Raw genomic sequence first — 15,173 nt, 5'->3', positions numbered from 1 at the left:
GGTGTCAGGAGGATGTGGCCAAGCTCTTTTCAGTAGTGCCCAGCGACAGGACAAGGGGCAATGGGCACAAACTGAAGCATAGGAAGTTCTGTCTGAACATGAGGAAGAACTTCTTCCCTCTGAGGGTGACAGAGCACTGGAACAGGCTGCCCAGGGAGGTTGTGGAGTCTCCTTCTCTGGAGATATTCAAGACTCGCCTGGACAAGGTCCTCTACAGTCTACTGTAGGTGACCCTGCTTCAGCAGCAGGGTTGGACTAGATGACCCACAGAGGTCCCTTCCAAACCCTACCATTCTGTGATTCTGTAACACAAGTCATAGAATTTCACCCAGAACCCCCTGAACAAAGCCCATTATTTTTTGTCTGAGCCATGGTATGTCTTTGGTATACTTGTGCAATCCTATTTAAAAACTACAAGCAACAAAAGAATCCATAACATTCCTAAATCAAAGGTCCAAACTGAGTTACCTTCACACTCAAAAATAAAAGGCTTCCTACGTTTAGCATAAATTCTTCATGCTTGATTTATTCTTTACCGTCTTCTGGATAAACTGAATATTCAAACCACTTTTGCTCATAAGGCAATTTTGTAGACCTAGCTGGTCGGGAATCCATTGTTCACAACAAAATAATTGCTTCACACTAACACCAAGCAGCTTTTAAAAATCTGTGAATTTCACATATGAAAAAATAGCAACCTAATTATCTACATTATTCCTTGTTTTCATCTAAGTTGCAGTAAGATATACTTTGAATATGGACAAATGCTATGACTTTTTAGCTACAGGTAATTATGTTATCTAACTAAACCATAAAATTTATAAGCAATGCCACTGTGGAAGATCTTTTTTGGTCCTAAGAATTTCAAATATTTATTAGTCCTTAGAGTAAAACCTACCATTTGATAGATGAAGGAATCAATACAACATGATTTTTAAAGTATTTTCAAGCTCTAATGATTCAAGAAATGCCTGGTGGGTTTTCCAGCAACTTCTACACCTCCCACTGATATGTTTGTAGGATTTGTAGTATTCTTCATGCATCTAGGGCCCACTGAAACCTTGGAAATCAGGAGCCTGGGCACTTGAGAAAATCTAAGCAGGCAATAATGCTTCTACTGCTGCTTTAATCCCAAAACATCTGGATTTAAGGAAGTGTTGTCACTGCACAAATTAATCTGTGCACTACACATATTTTAACCTTCCAAATACCTACTGTTTACTTAGAAGAATCTCCAGTCTGGGCTTTGGGGTATCTTCAGCCCAGGTTCCCTTACCCAGCCAGATGACCTGAGAGAATATAGGCATTGCTTCAGTTTGGGCTAGAACCTCTGCATTTTGCAGTGAGAACACTGCGGGGGGGGGGGGGGGGGGGGGGAGCGGGGAGGTGGGGGGCAGACATGGGACCTTGCTTTTCCCACAGCTCTCCCTGAAAACGCAGCTCCCTTGTACACACAATCGAGTGGGGAAGAAGCCCAGGCTGTTACTCAGCACCAAGAACCATGATATATATTCCCAGACATATACATGCAAGTGCCAGAAATACACCACTTGCATATGTGTGTTTGTTAAAACAGGCAGAGTTCTGCTCTGAGAAGGCTCTTGCTGCGAAAGGCTGCCTGATAATCCATGCACGCACCTGGGTGATCGGTTCAGAGTAGATATAGCTACAAGTACAACCACGGTGAGGTAGAAACAGGGTGAGCATCTAACCCTCAAAATATTACCTACTCCCCAAACATTACTCTCCCAAAACAACGTACACAAAATACACACTATCTACTGAACTTTCAACACAGGCACAGTGGAGACATCTTAATTTTCATTCTATAAATACTACTTTTCTATAAAATAAAATATAAGGATTTAGTAGTAACAAAACATTAGATCTTCAGAATTCTTTTCAGTTGATTACTCCTTGTAGATTAGTGAATAAATGCTATAACAACCTCAGGGTAGACCAGAATTATCATTGCCATGTCATCTTAATCTAAAAGGCCCAAGACCAAATCAGACTGCAAACACGCATCCACAAGGCAAACAGCAGGTAAATTATTTTGTTTGTAAAGGATACTAAAGCACCCTGATTTCTTATATCATCTGGACCATTAGCTGGAATTTTCTATGCCACCCACAAACATTAATACAGGGTTGGTTGCCTCCCAGTGAGGGCTGGTTTTCCATTACAAAGACATACCATTACTTTTTTCTTCATGTGCCATATTGTTGTTTAACCCTCAATAGCTACTCTCTCCAACTAATATCCTTCTGGAACAGGAACACTAATCTCTGTAGTTCATGGACACAGATAGCAATTATGCCTACTACAGTCCTGTTTGTACAGTTTTGCTTCCATGTGTAACGCCAGACGTCACCTCCTTTACCCGCACTGGGACTATTTTGTCTGCTGTTCACTTCAGACTATTGCCACCAAACTAAAATAAGACTGAAGACTAACAAAGCTCACAAGTACACTCCTTTAAATTTTTTTTAGCTCAGTTAGGTCAAATTAGATCCTGAATTAATGTTACACTTGCACTAGGGGTCAATAAGGCTGAATACCAAATCCATGTAGGATTCATAACACAGTGACACTATCCTGCAAATGCATCCATGGATCAGACTCAAAATGGTTTGTCTAGGGCTGAACTCTGCCTTGCAGTTCCCCTGTCCTTAAGTTAGGCACTGACCCAACCCGGCTGAAATTCTCTTGCCTTACACAGATTGCTGAGATATTGCAGATCAAACTAGAGCCACCCCTCCTGTCAATAGTGCACAAGGAAGGGAAACTTCAGTTCCGTCATTTAGATCAGCATATCTGATTCACAACCCACAAATGCTGAATATTTGTGTCAGTCCTAAGTATTCCTCGATAGCTATGATTGCACTTCACGTAATCCAATGTCAAAGAATAAGGAACTTGGCCTGCAGTTGGTAGTTCTGCAATAGCAAACCACGCTGACCTTTGCAGCGTTTCCCACTGAAAGCAAAGGGAGCCCTGAGAAAGCAGCAGTGTGACCTGAGAAAAAGCCTTGTCTTGACTGAGGCCAAATAAACCGGAAAAAGATAGTCAGAAGGGAAGAGGCCTACCTCATGTACATGTCACTACAATAGCTGAGAGCCTCTGAACCTCCTTTGAGGTGGCCATAATAGAGTTTCTTCTTTCACACAGAGCAAAATTGCTGCAGATACAGAGAGGGCCTTACTCAGACAAGCTACTACAGCTCTTTAGCTGTACGTCTAGACTGCAGGAGAGATGAACTTCAGAGGACAGTTCATGAAGCCATTCAGAGCACATCACTGCTCCATCCCAACCTGTGCGCCTGCTCTTCCTTCCCATGAAAAACACTGCAGGGAACTGCCTTGACTGTCCCAGGATCTCAACCTTGACTGGGTGCTGCAACATGGTCAGGTTAAAGAGGGCAGACCTATAAGCTGGGAAAACCTCAAGATTATCAGTTTCAACACAGCCTCAGGCATCTAATATGGCATCTATGCTGAGATAAGCAATGAGCAATTTAGCTTGATTTATTATACAAAGCTTCCTCAGCATTAACGGAGAATTGCAGAGGTCATATTCAGACACCTGCTTTAAATTCTTTAAATTTTTAAACTGAGTTGCTGTGACTTCTCTCCACCGACTTAATGGAGAGAAAGGACCTGGCTGCAGAATCTTGAGACATGTTAAATTCCAGGTATCATAAAAAGTGTCTGTATCCACTTTTAGCTCTGTAGAAAACAGTCCACAGTCACAGGAAATCTACATTACAGCAAAGGGTTAAGTCTGGGTCTCCTAAACCTTAGACAAGAGGCCTTACCCTGTGTCATCTCTACTCTGCAAGATGTTCCCCCACTGCAATCCAACATACAGAAAGTCTTCCACTCCCCCAAACCAGGGAACAAAGGAAGACAAGTTCTTTTTTGGTACTGGCCTCCTCCCATTACAAGTTTAGCACTCCTTATGGCTCAATTAATCTCTGAGGCATTTCTTTTGCTTTTACTTCTGCAACATATGCACAAGCAAACAACCCAGGAAAACTATGGCTAAAAATGGCATTAAAATATGCACTCACCGTAAACAGCCACACAGAAATGTCAGTCTTCAGAGGAATCTAAGCTTTCACTAGCCAAGCTCTCTTTTTCTTTTTTTTTAAATCATCTTAATCAACTTCAGTTTTAACACAGGTTTTCACTGGCCTGAATTTATATTAGCCATCCTCATTCAACAGATGATTCGTCAAGGTAACTTACCTCCCGTCAATGCCCACAAAGAAGCAAGCAGAGGAAGTGGTTTTCAATGCCACTTTCTTTTAAAGTGTCTGGGTTAGCAACAAGTGCCATTATAAGTTCAACAAAGTTCACATACAATTAACATGTTAAAAGTGTGTTAGTGTGTTAAAAGGATTGCAGAGCAGCCCATAAAAGAGGGAAGACAACTGTTCTACCTGTCTGGAGGAAAAAAGTGAGAAGATTGTTGAGGACAAGAGTTAGATAGGCCTCCATCTGCTGGAATAGTGAGAAGAGAGGATTGCCCAGTGCAATCTATAGGCTTACTGGACAGCACAGCATGTTGGTAGAAAGAAAAACAGGGTGGTGTTATTCACAAGTGCTGATTAACATAAGCTCTTTGTGCATTAGCTACACGAATGCTGAATTTACATCTAGAGTTTTCAAAATCCAGAATACTGCAATCACCTAACAAAAGGAACATATGGTTCCAAAAGCCATTGACATGTGGTATCACCAGACTGGTGAAGCTAATCACACTAATCTGTACAGTCAGTGGAGAAAGTTTCTTCCTGAATGCAATTCAAAGCATTTCAGTCAAGACTTTACTCTGAAATAATCTCCTTGCTCTCCCTTCCTCTGCCCCTCAACTACAGAGGCAGTATATTGAGATTAGACTTCTCAGGATAAGGTCTTGTGAATATTGCTCCACTCCAACAGTCTGCGTGGAGGACGTGGGGCACATGTGCATGGGGGCACACACACGCTGAGACTTCACTGGAATTATAATACAATGCACATTAAGTGAAAAATTGTCCCTTTTTGACAGTGTTCCACAGGCACAAGACAGAAGGTCCAAACTGATCTGTTTTGACATTAAAGGTAGATGCATGCACATAAATACACATACAGGAAGATGTAAGCTAATTACTGTATGTGTTCTTTTCCCACCATAAATATTTCATGTCTATCTATACTGCAATTCAATAGATCAGGTTTGAAAGGGACACAAAAAGATCATGTTCTTATTTATCAAAAAAACACTATTTTTATATACCAACTTCAGTCTTGGAAGTTCTTAAAAAGGATTACATCCAAAGCACTAGAGACTCATACACCTGAATTCACTGAAGCCCTTACAAGGTGTGTGCATCAGGCAAACGTTCAGATTTCACAACACATTCATCCTCTCCACACTATTCATATGCAGTGACCGTAACAGGTATGTTCGGAATTTGTGGACCTGCATTTGTACGCATATATTTGTTGAATCAAGGACAAAGTTAACCTGGAGTTTTTGTACACCATCTGACTTCAAACACAGAACGCAGTCATCTAGTAGTTGACAGTGACCACATTGGATACCAAAATTTTTAGTAAGACGTCATATAGCACTAGCATACAAGACATTTATGCAAAGAGGAAGATTATTCAGAACTGCACTATCAGAAAAAGTACCTTTGAAGAGTTGACCATTCTCCATCTGAATGAGGGTAAGATGCAGACTGAGAAAACGTAGAAACTGCAGGAGCCTTTATGTCAGATACGTCATCAATAAACACATCTGGAACAAGGATCCTAGGTATAGGGAAAGACATGACATTTAAAAACCATGTTTGATTACTGAACTGTCACCTACTTCAGATAACAAAAAACCCTACTGCAGAGAAGTAGTATAACCTGAACTAAGAGGAGATAGAGAAATGTTATCCGATTCACCCCTTCTAGTTCACAGCACAACGGAGGATTATTCTTACATTTTCAATGTCACTTTCATTATTTTTGTTACTAACATTCCCAATAGGTTGCTAGTCTAAAGCTTTTTCTTAAAGAAACACGTTCATCAGCCACGTGTACTGACTTAAATAGAAACTACTGTTAAAAGGTACGGAATGGAACATTAACCTAGCAGTAGGTTTCCGTTACATATCTCAATTTCACTGTGATACCTTGAATTATCCAACGGTTCTTTTTCTTCCTCTGAGCTAATCTCTATAGGAAACATGTCTTCGTCTTCTGATGTGTCTCCATTGTCTTCTCTTTTCAAGCTGTCTATTTTATGGGTAGATTTCCTCCTCTTTTTCCTCCTTTTTTTCACAGAGCTACTGACTGGAGATGTTTCAGTGGAAGGCTGGGATCCATGGGCTTGGGGTGGTACTTGTGAGGATGCACTGGTGTCCAGGTTTCTTAGCCTGTCTATGGAATTCCTCTTCAACTGAGCTTCCATTAAAGCAGTTGCCTCAGACAGAATGGGAGATGTGGAGAGATGATAAGGAATTACCTCCTGAGAAAGACAAAAATTCAAACCATTCAACATATCAGTTCCTCCACCAGTCATAAATCTGGTTATAAAATCTATGCAATTGACAAAATCTAAGTCATTTATTCCTCAGAAAAGTAACAAAGTTTAGAGATCTGGATAGTCGGTATGATCCTATAGCATATGGAAATTGTTCCATAGCTGCATCTCCTCAGACAAGCCAGAAACAATACCCTCAATAAAGAGGATCCTCTGAGCATCTAATATTGGCCAGGTTACGGCACAGCCTTTATCAATCTCATGCTAGATACAGAGCAGAAACAAAATCCTAGTTTATAACCTGAACATTTTCTAAAATCCAATTCTCCTTTACAACTCAGATGAGAGACAGTAGCCACAGAGATCAGTGGACTACAACCCGGTCACATAAACATCCTCTTATTCAATGATATATATACATCTCTAGACACTCATGGAAGTATTCCTAGCAATTTTCAGTCACCAAATAATTTACCATACAGAAGATTTAAAGATCAGAAGATTTAAACATAGAGATATAGAGATGAATACTGCACATGCACACAGCTCTCACCTGAAACTAGTATATTATACTCAGTATAAGAGTTTGAAAAGTCCTCCCACTCTGGACAGTGACAAAAATTGTCTGAAGAGACAATACTACTGAAGAGAAATGCCTGTAAAAAGCTTTTGTTACATTACATTATGTGTGGACTATTTCAAAATTAGTTTCACCATAACTTATATAGACTGGTATTTAATCACACAGCTCAACAGTAGGCACGCTCATTTAATAATTCCACACGAATAATAGCTGCAAGATCACGTCTTTGGTGAGTACCAGAATTACTGTGTGCACAGATGTTTATAGGACATGCACACTTTTACTGGAAATCTACTAAGTGCCTATCTTCAAAGTAAAAGATTTCTGCAAAAAAACAGGTCCATGGGCTTATCAGCCTCTGTTGCACACATCTTCAGAGCATGTGAACTCTGTACATGTTACTTCTGTTCACACACTGGCATGCACATAAACTATTCTTTATTTTTCAGTTATTGATAACCTTCCTTAGATTTTTCCAAACCTCAGCAACTCAAAAAACAAAGTAACTGCATGGTATTGAATTTCCACAGCAGAAAATAATCCAGAAACTTTCAAAACTATAAAACGGGTAAAGGTATATTTTTCAACAAAATTCCTAAACTCAAAACTGACTCTGAAGAGCAGGCATTGAATTTTTAATGAACTAAAATTAGTTTTGACTCTTACCTGATCATTGTCCATCTCCTGCACAAAAAAGGCCTCTCCATTGTCTCCTAGTTTCATGTGCAAATCTACAGCCTCTCCATTAATTTCTATGTCAACCTGGAAGAAAATAAATATATTCTCATATAAAGAGAAAGTTATTTTAGGTACACAGTTCCTGTTCAGCTATCCTACCTCTGTCACTGGGCAAATGTTTCTCAGGGAAGTGTAGGAAACCTTACAATAAATGTAAAATAATGAACTTCTGTTTCTCTCCTCACCCCTTCACAAGGCCGTCAACTGTTAAAATGTTTTTCTAACTCGTTCAGCTCATTGCCATCTTGCTCCTCTGCTCAGGAAGGTTTATAGCCATTATACAAAGTTCTGAATCTTTTAAAATGTAATTCTGAATGCTTCACTAGCCACACAAAGCCTCTTGCTATTTTAATTCATAGCCTAATTTTTAATTGTGCAAGAAGTACTTCCACATGCAAATTCTTAATATGCTGTCTTTCAAAATAATTAAACAGACTTCTCTTTACACTGTGAGAAACACACGTAAGAAAAATTTACATTCTCAATGCAATTCATTTGTCTATTTCTTCTGCACATTTATCTCATTGCTATACACCCTCAATTATTTCCATTTCTTCTCACAAGCATCTCCTTCTTTGCCTATAACCATTCTTGCCACCAACTCCATTTTCATAGTATTTTTTTTTTTGCAGACTTGGACAAGTCTACATTTATGTTATCTTTCAGGACACGGCATACTATTGGCACTGTAAAATTTGCAGATTTTATCCATCCTAAATATTGGAATTCCTTTCTGATTTATGTAAGAATTGAACAAAATCCACGATGACATTAGGATCTTTCTGCTGAAAAATCATAGCTACATTAGAACCTAGACTATATGTACTTGCAAATTATTTCCTAAAATAATCTGTTGTGCATTAGTCACTGGCAACTCCGCATCTGATATCATACTGTCAGGTCATTCAGCCTGATTATATTTATGTCAAGGTCCTCACTGCTTTTTCTAGCTTCAATTAACCTCAACGTTCTGTTATCTGAAAATATTATTTCACTATTACCTCCCTTTTTGTAACTATCATTGAACATATTAAACAAAGTGGTCTTAATACACAGTCACTAATGAAATATGGTAAAGGCCCAAACTAGAACATTCAAAATTTTGCTTTATTGAAAATAAATGTTACAAATGTCATGGCTTGTTTGGTTTTTATTATAATCAATGTCTTACAAATCACGCTTTGAAATGCAAGAATCTGCAACAAACATTTTAAATGAACCTTGCCTCAATTTCAGCACTTTATAACGCGTGTCTAAAGAAAACCTTGACTACAGAACACTCAGCAACTTTCATGCCATAGAGTTAACACACAGACAGAACATACCAAAATCGTCAATTTTCTTACCACTTTCTCCCTAGAACGTAGAACTCCCATTTTCCCAAAGCGTACATGGAAAGGGGAACACTGAAGATTTCCATCTGGCTGACGTACAACAATTATATCTATACATCCCGACAATGTGGCTGGGTTTAGTCCCTTATAGAGCTCCTTCACAGTTACAAACACTTGCCCCGCTAACTGTCCAACGTAATTCATGGTTTGGACCTGAAAAGCAAAAGAAAGAACAAATAAGATTTTGATCCCTACTTTGTATTTTAGAGACATTTGAGAGGCAGAGATTCCAGCAGTGGGGCATTCCCCTGTTTCACAAGTTAACAGCTTCACATCGAATTGGGATTTCTCAATTTATTTACAGCCGACACATGTTTGTGGAGAGCTATTAAAAGACAAAAGCAAAAGAGATCTTGTAACTCAGAGAACTGTAACAACTTTCAAAAGTTCATAAAATCAGCTGCATTCAAAACCACTGTCCGACTTTTAGACTCTGCAGCTCATAAATGTCTCCAATTATCTCCGAAAAGCATTACTTCCAAAATCACATCTCCTCCTATCATTTACTGTTCCCTCAACACCAACTGTACTTTTCTCATGTATTTCTACAGGCTTTTAAGGGCAGAGCAAGTGAACGGTTTTAAGCAGATCTACTTTTCCACTACACTGAAGTTAAAGATTATTTTCCCACTTTACAGGGATTTGTCCCACTAAAAGCTTATTATAATGCATATCCACAACAGGTTTGCATTAAGTTTTGACAAGCAACCTTCAATCCAGAGCATCTGAACTTCAGAGTGCTTCCTAATGCAACTTTACCATTCTTGTTTTAAAACAGCGTTTTAGTAACAGCAGGTTTATTGAAAATTAGGCATGTGTTGAAGGTTGAAGTGATTTGGTTTATTTCCCCTGCTCCTGGACTTATTTCGTATTTACCATTTCATTTCCTGCTTCTACTCTGTTAATGCACATCCTGCTTATGATCCATCAATGCACTTAGACCCCTATCAGGGACAGCATGCATACTCAGACATACTTAAAAGTTCAAAAAGTCTTTCAAGGGCTCTCGAAAATGTGAATGAATTTAAGCAGATACCTTCGTGAACAGTACAGAGTTTAAGGACTTCCAATGTCTGTTGTTTTCATTATTTTTCCAAAACCTCTACAGATTCTAAGCCACTGATTTCAACAAAGTCCTTATGCACTCAGTATAAAGCATGTGCCTCACATGCAAGTTCTCTGCTAGGCTGTACTACATCACCTGGACATCAATAAAAGCGACAACTGCAGGGCAGGCAATGCTAAAACTCCCGTTATTGGTGATGAGAACAGAACTGAGCTCAGCGTCTGAGAGAGGGTCACCGCACTGAGCCACGCAGCATGTGTTAACCAGCGTCATCAGCTACAACAGAGATGCTCTTTCAGCTGTGTTCTTTCATAAACAACAATAACACGTAAGCGTGAAATGCTGTAAAAACAGCTTCAATTTTTCACTGTGATTTACACTTAGAAACAAAAAACTATTAAAATAATACAGGGAAAGCATTACAGTAAAAAACTGGAAAATTTGGAAGTGCTATAATTAAGGCTGGTCTCTTCATGTATAACGGTTCTAAATAACTAATGATCACCTGTGGGGTTTTTTCACAAGTCCTTCCACATAGGATGGACTGAAGCTTTGCTGCCTTCTCAGTTTCTATTGCAATACATGGGTGTCAGGACACAAGCCATGCTCTGAAGGAAGAATTACTTATGTTCTTTTGGCATTTACGACAGTCATCACTACAGTACCCCTGAAAAGCAATGATGGTCTCCCCATCTGACAACTGGGGAGCTGAATCACAAACAGATTAAGATTAAAACTAGGCACTCACTTTGGAAACCAAACAGACTTTTTTTGACGTATTTCATATACAAGATGTTGACTAATAAAAGAACAATCCCTAAATACTGTTTGGAGAAGCATTTCAGGCATCTAGAAAGTGCCACCTACTGAAAAGTCAATACAAAAAAAACTTCATGACAGAAAGAGCATTCATATTCAGTTCTCCAGCATTCAACTGGTCTTAGCACTTCTGCTTCCTATCATACATTAGAAACATGCCTTCCTGAATACAAATCCAGTGGTAAGCTTGAAACTCACGCCGCACCCTACGCTGTGTCACAGAACAACAGGTTGGAACAGACCTCGAGGTCATCTGGTCCAAAACTCTGCCCAAAGGAGGGCCAGCTTGGACCAGGTTGCTCATGACCTTGGTCCCACTGAGTGCTCAGTGTCTTCAAGGATGGAGATTTTTCAGCCTCCCAGCACTCCTGTTCCTGTTTGCCTGCCCTCACAGCAAATTTTCTTCACAATACCCAAACTGAATTTCTCCTGTCGCAACTTGTGCCCTTGCCTCTTGTCCTATCACTGTGCACCTCCAAGACTCCGGGCCTGTTTCCCCTATACCACCCAACAGGTAACCGAATATGCTGAAGACAAAACTAGCTCTCCCAGCCTCTCCTTTGAACTCACCAGCTCTTAGCCCCGAATTATCTTGGTGGCCATCATTCAAACTCTAAAAAGCTGACACCACAGCGGCACAGATCTAAGTTCAGAAGCGAGTCTCCACGGTGACAGATGTAAGCAAACCTTTAAAATTATTTTTTTTCTTCAGAAAAATAATTCCTTTCCTACTGGGGATTCTTCTAACCTAAAGCACACTAAGAAACGCATTTCTTATTGAGCTAAGCTCAAATTTAAAGATGGCTACGATTAGACTCAAAATTACATGGTGTAGTTCACCCCAGCTAATGCTTGGTGTGCTGAAGTAACAACATTTCTAGGTGCAAAACAGCCACAACTGTTCCTTGGTGGGGAAGGAGTTGCTGGGACAGTACATACAGCCCACTGTTCGGAAGAGTTATGGGTAAACAATCCAAAGACGAGGACTCACACATCCTCTTAAGTTACACCAGCAGGCCTCCTAAACTTCTAAAGAGAACTATGCAACTATTCTTGTTCACAACAAATTTTAGCCATACTGCCCGCCCTGTCCTAGGACACGGATTATTTTTATACTCATGAATTAAAAAAGTTTCACACCTTCCTCAACCTCTGAGGCCAACTGGCACAGCACAGCTTGCATCCATACAGTGAAAATCTCTTATCCCTTAAAAATAAAGTGCCACATTCAAACTGCCAGCTTGTGATGGACACTCCTTTCAAGCTGAGCTGAACCTGGCCTGTGCAATAAAATCACTGTGGAATTAAAAGACAGACTGGGAAATTAATCACATAAACCCTGCTTCCTCAGCGAATCAGACAAAAATGGTTTTATATTTCACATGTAGGGAACAAAAGATGCTGTAGTTAAAACGGGGGAGAGTTCAGAAAGTGGACCCTGATGGACATAGGCCCTTTATCCTCACTTTTATACCTGCCAACCAAAGCTGAGATTGTTTGGACACTGAGGTTTGTAAGTTTATACTCCAAACCTACAGTTAGTCCATACTATGTCAGTAGTCCAGGAAACCAACATTCTTCAAATCCCAGAGAGACTGCATGTGGTTTTGGAGCAACATTTTACTGTGGCCACTCCAAGAAGTCTTTCACTTACTAACCAGGCAGCAGCAACATCAGCAGTCAATGTGAGTTTACGTCATGGGTTAAATCCCCAGTGCCTGCCTGTTAATTACACTGAATTTAGTAAAACTCTTGTTCTCATACCATGCTAGTGGACATAACAGAATATTTTTTGCTGCTGGGAAAATTCAAAATCCTTTTGATCTCAGCTCACAGCAAGTGAGAACAGTCTGTACTGCTTCTGTCAGGATTTTCAAATGGTTTGAGTTTTGTTCTTTGCCAGGAGACACTCCACAGCTCTACATCATGCATCTATTATGAAATAAAAAGTATTTTCTAGTATAATTTTTAATGTCAGTTTAACTAGCGCCAGAAGGCTCAGAAAATTTTCAACTCTTTTGATTGTTAGAGACAGCAATCATTTTTCAGAATTGATCATCTTGTGGAAAAACAAGTGAAAAATAAACAGCTCAGTGTTCCCTTACTACTTAACTCATTTATCAAAGATCAACCTAACAAAGTTAATTCTTTAAAGTCCCACTCTACTGAATGCCACAGTAAGATCAAACGCACTGTCATCTAGATAATCCACTTCTTTCATACAGGTACACCTGATTATGTCCTAATTCCGCTGAAAATGCTAGTAACTGTACCCTGCATGGCCTGTTTTTCACAGCCCACCTCTTCCCCATATTATTTCATCATTCTTTACTGTATTTTGTAAAATACAATACCAAAAATCAGAGCAACTAAAGGCTTTTTCTTCCTTTTGCAAGACCCAATGCCTCCTCGGGTGGCACAACACAGTGTGTAACAGGTTAGATATCCACACATGTCCAAATTACATAGGGATACAAGTGCCATACAACATGCTCTAAAGACGGACACTTTCTGAAAACAGAAAAAAAAAAAAAAAAAAAACCACAACATGATTTAGGTAGCATGCTGTAAGGGTAATTCAAAACTGGAACACATTTCTGCAAGATATGAAATCTGCAGTACAGAAAAATTTGAGGAGCAGGACAAACGTCTGTTGGGACTGGTTTAGGACCAGGCAACCATAATCTTTGGGACAGAGACTGCCACTGTGCGTGTGTCCAAAGCTGTAAATCAAACCAGATCATATCACAGCCCAAATCATTACAGTTTGGTTACCTATACTGAATCTATTTGCATTACAAAATCTGCTTCTGGTACATTTTAGGTACAGCCCAATCAGCACTCTCACAACAATTCCCAGCCACAATTCCCAGCCACAGCTAATGAGATAAGATGGACTGGGGACTGCTCCCATGGCCAGTTTAGAAGTAGTCACCTTCTTTTAAAGGTTAAGAGAGCTTTACAGAACAGATGTGAACAGATGGTGCTAGCTGGTCTGGCCACCAAGAACAGACTTTGGCACCGTTTCGTTCATTAGTAGGGATGCAACATCCAGGCCCTTTTCAGCCCCTTTTCTCAGCTTCTATAGTTAGGACTGTGCACTGGTTTTGTAAGCCATGTGAGGAAGATTTGCAGCAATGGTAAACATTAGACAAACCAAATGCCTAGCACAAAGCAAAACAACACATGCAGACCTATCTTTCGGTTATGCTTTTAATACCTGACATCATGATGAGATCCCGGTCCACAACTGAAGAGATGGGCATAAGCACAAAGCAAATCAACTTTCTGAAGAACTTCGTCATACAACTTGTGAAATGGTGAAAGGGAGCCAAAAATTGATGGTTCAGTTAAAATAAATCACTGCAGCTCTGCTGCTGACACTGAAACTACGACAATTTTACAAACCTGATCCCCTGATCTGCCCTTGGTTTCTGTTTTGAAGATGTAAGACTTGAGCGAGACCGGACTATATTTGGGAATCAGACTGTGGCTCCTTAAGAGAACGAGTCCTCATTTGCAAAAAAGTAAATGACCGTATTTCAAAGACTCCTAGGTAAGTGCTTATTGTCACTCTTTTATTACGCATCATTTATTTTCTTCACTCTGAAGCAATTCAGTTCTGTTTGCAGTATTGAACATCAACTCCCTCTAGAGCAATTGATGGAATTTTACTGTTGACATATTCTTTACCATGAAAAGCAGTATCAGAGCTTAAGTTATAAAAAAGATTTATGATAAAAATGTAGGGAAGAGAAGGAAATATTTCAGATTAAGATTCCCTAGATGGATGTTTTCAAAATTAAGCTTAGCTCTTCATGCCTGTACCACAACCATAGTAATGATGAATTCTTAACTACAAAAGCTTATAATAACTACCACTCTATCATTTTCTAAAAAGGTACTTCTGTTTATTAGTAAATGGTCAACACATTAAATCACTAATGCTGCGTGACCATCACATTCAAACCCTTTTAATACTTTGACTCGTTTCAGCTTGGAAACTGAAAATCATTAAGAACTTTTGAAAGCCTTTTTCTTAACTATT

The 15,173-nt window shown here is 39.5% G+C and overlaps 1 protein-coding gene across 6 annotated transcripts in view; it reads right to left on the bottom strand.

Moving 5' to 3' along the window:
* Nucleotides 1–15,173, bottom strand: part of LPIN1 (lipin 1) — a 94,164-nt gene that overhangs the window by 39,652 nt on the left and 39,339 nt on the right. For 5 of the 6 annotated variants that reach the window (XR_012763264.1, XM_075414858.1, XM_075414854.1 and 2 more), the window contains 5 exons: nt 9,193–9,393; nt 7,775–7,870; nt 6,176–6,510; nt 5,685–5,804; nt 4,445–4,552 (listed from right to left, as the gene is read on the bottom strand). Coding sequence is in view for 5 of the 6 variants with exons in the window: in XM_075414858.1 (XP_075270973.1) it covers nt 4,445–4,552; nt 5,685–5,804; nt 6,176–6,510; nt 7,775–7,870; nt 9,193–9,393 (860 nt within the window). In the remaining variant the exon portion in view is untranslated. The remainder of the gene's footprint in view (nt 1–4,444; nt 4,553–5,684; nt 5,805–6,175; nt 6,511–7,774; nt 7,871–9,192; nt 9,394–15,173) is intronic. The other variant, XM_075414855.1, reaches the window with a different exon arrangement.

The sequence above is a fragment of the Opisthocomus hoazin genome, chromosome 2, assembly GCF_030867145.1.
Source record: "Opisthocomus hoazin isolate bOpiHoa1 chromosome 2, bOpiHoa1.hap1, whole genome shotgun sequence".
In the NCBI taxonomy this organism is placed as follows: domain Eukaryota; kingdom Metazoa; phylum Chordata; class Aves; order Opisthocomiformes; family Opisthocomidae; genus Opisthocomus; species Opisthocomus hoazin.
The sequence above is the reverse complement of the archived record's forward strand: the minus strand, read 5'-3'. Positions and strand labels throughout refer to the sequence as shown.